At 35.7% G+C, this 670-nt stretch overlaps 1 protein-coding gene across 1 annotated transcript in view; it reads right to left on the reverse strand.

Annotated features, from left to right (window-relative positions):
- Positions 1 to 670, reverse strand: part of LOC106867483 (opioid growth factor receptor-like protein 1) — a 13,557-nt gene that overhangs the window by 3,618 nt on the left and 9,269 nt on the right. Inside the window, exon 3 of the mRNA XM_014912366.2 lies at positions 182 to 260. Within this exon, the coding sequence (XP_014767852.1) occupies positions 182 to 260 (79 nt within the window). The remainder of the gene's footprint in view (positions 1 to 181; positions 261 to 670) is intronic.

The following is a 670-nucleotide window of genomic DNA, read 5'->3' on the forward strand; positions in this document are numbered from 1 at the left end:
GTATATATTTATAACCGAAGTCGTGTGGATTCATCATTTTTCTTTTTGTCTACATAAAAAAAGTGCGCTATTGTCTCAGATACAAATGGTTCCTTCCAAATATATATCGGCAGATAGATGGATAGATGGATAGGTAGAAAGATACATAGAAAGACAGACAATGGCATATTCACCAACTCACCAGTAAAAATAAAGTGGGTCCTCTTCAAGAGACTCGTAGTCTCCAAACCAACCAGTCAAGACATCTTCAATGGTTTTATCTGATCACAAAAGAAACTGTCACAGGTATCACGTGATATATAAATGAAGACCTACGTAGGATATACAGTTATTTGAAACGAGTGACATTGTCTGTGGGCTTGAAACAGAGTGAACATTGGTAAAGGCACGCTCTGGTTATGTATGTATGTATGTATGTATGCATGCATCTACCTGTCTGTCTGTCTGCCTGTCTGTCTGCCTGCCTGCCTGCCTGTCTATCTATCTATCTATCTATCTATCTATCTATCTATCTATCTATCTATCTATCTATCTATCTCTAAGTATCTCTTTCAATATATATGTGTGTGAGTGCGTGTGTATATCTATCTATCTATCTATCTATCTATCTATCTATCTATCTATCTATCTATCTATCTATCTATCTATCTCTAAGTATCTCTTTCAATAT

This window comes from Octopus bimaculoides, chromosome 29 (assembly GCF_001194135.2).
Source record: "Octopus bimaculoides isolate UCB-OBI-ISO-001 chromosome 29, ASM119413v2, whole genome shotgun sequence".
In the NCBI taxonomy this organism is placed as follows: Eukaryota; Metazoa; Mollusca; class Cephalopoda; order Octopoda; family Octopodidae; genus Octopus; species Octopus bimaculoides.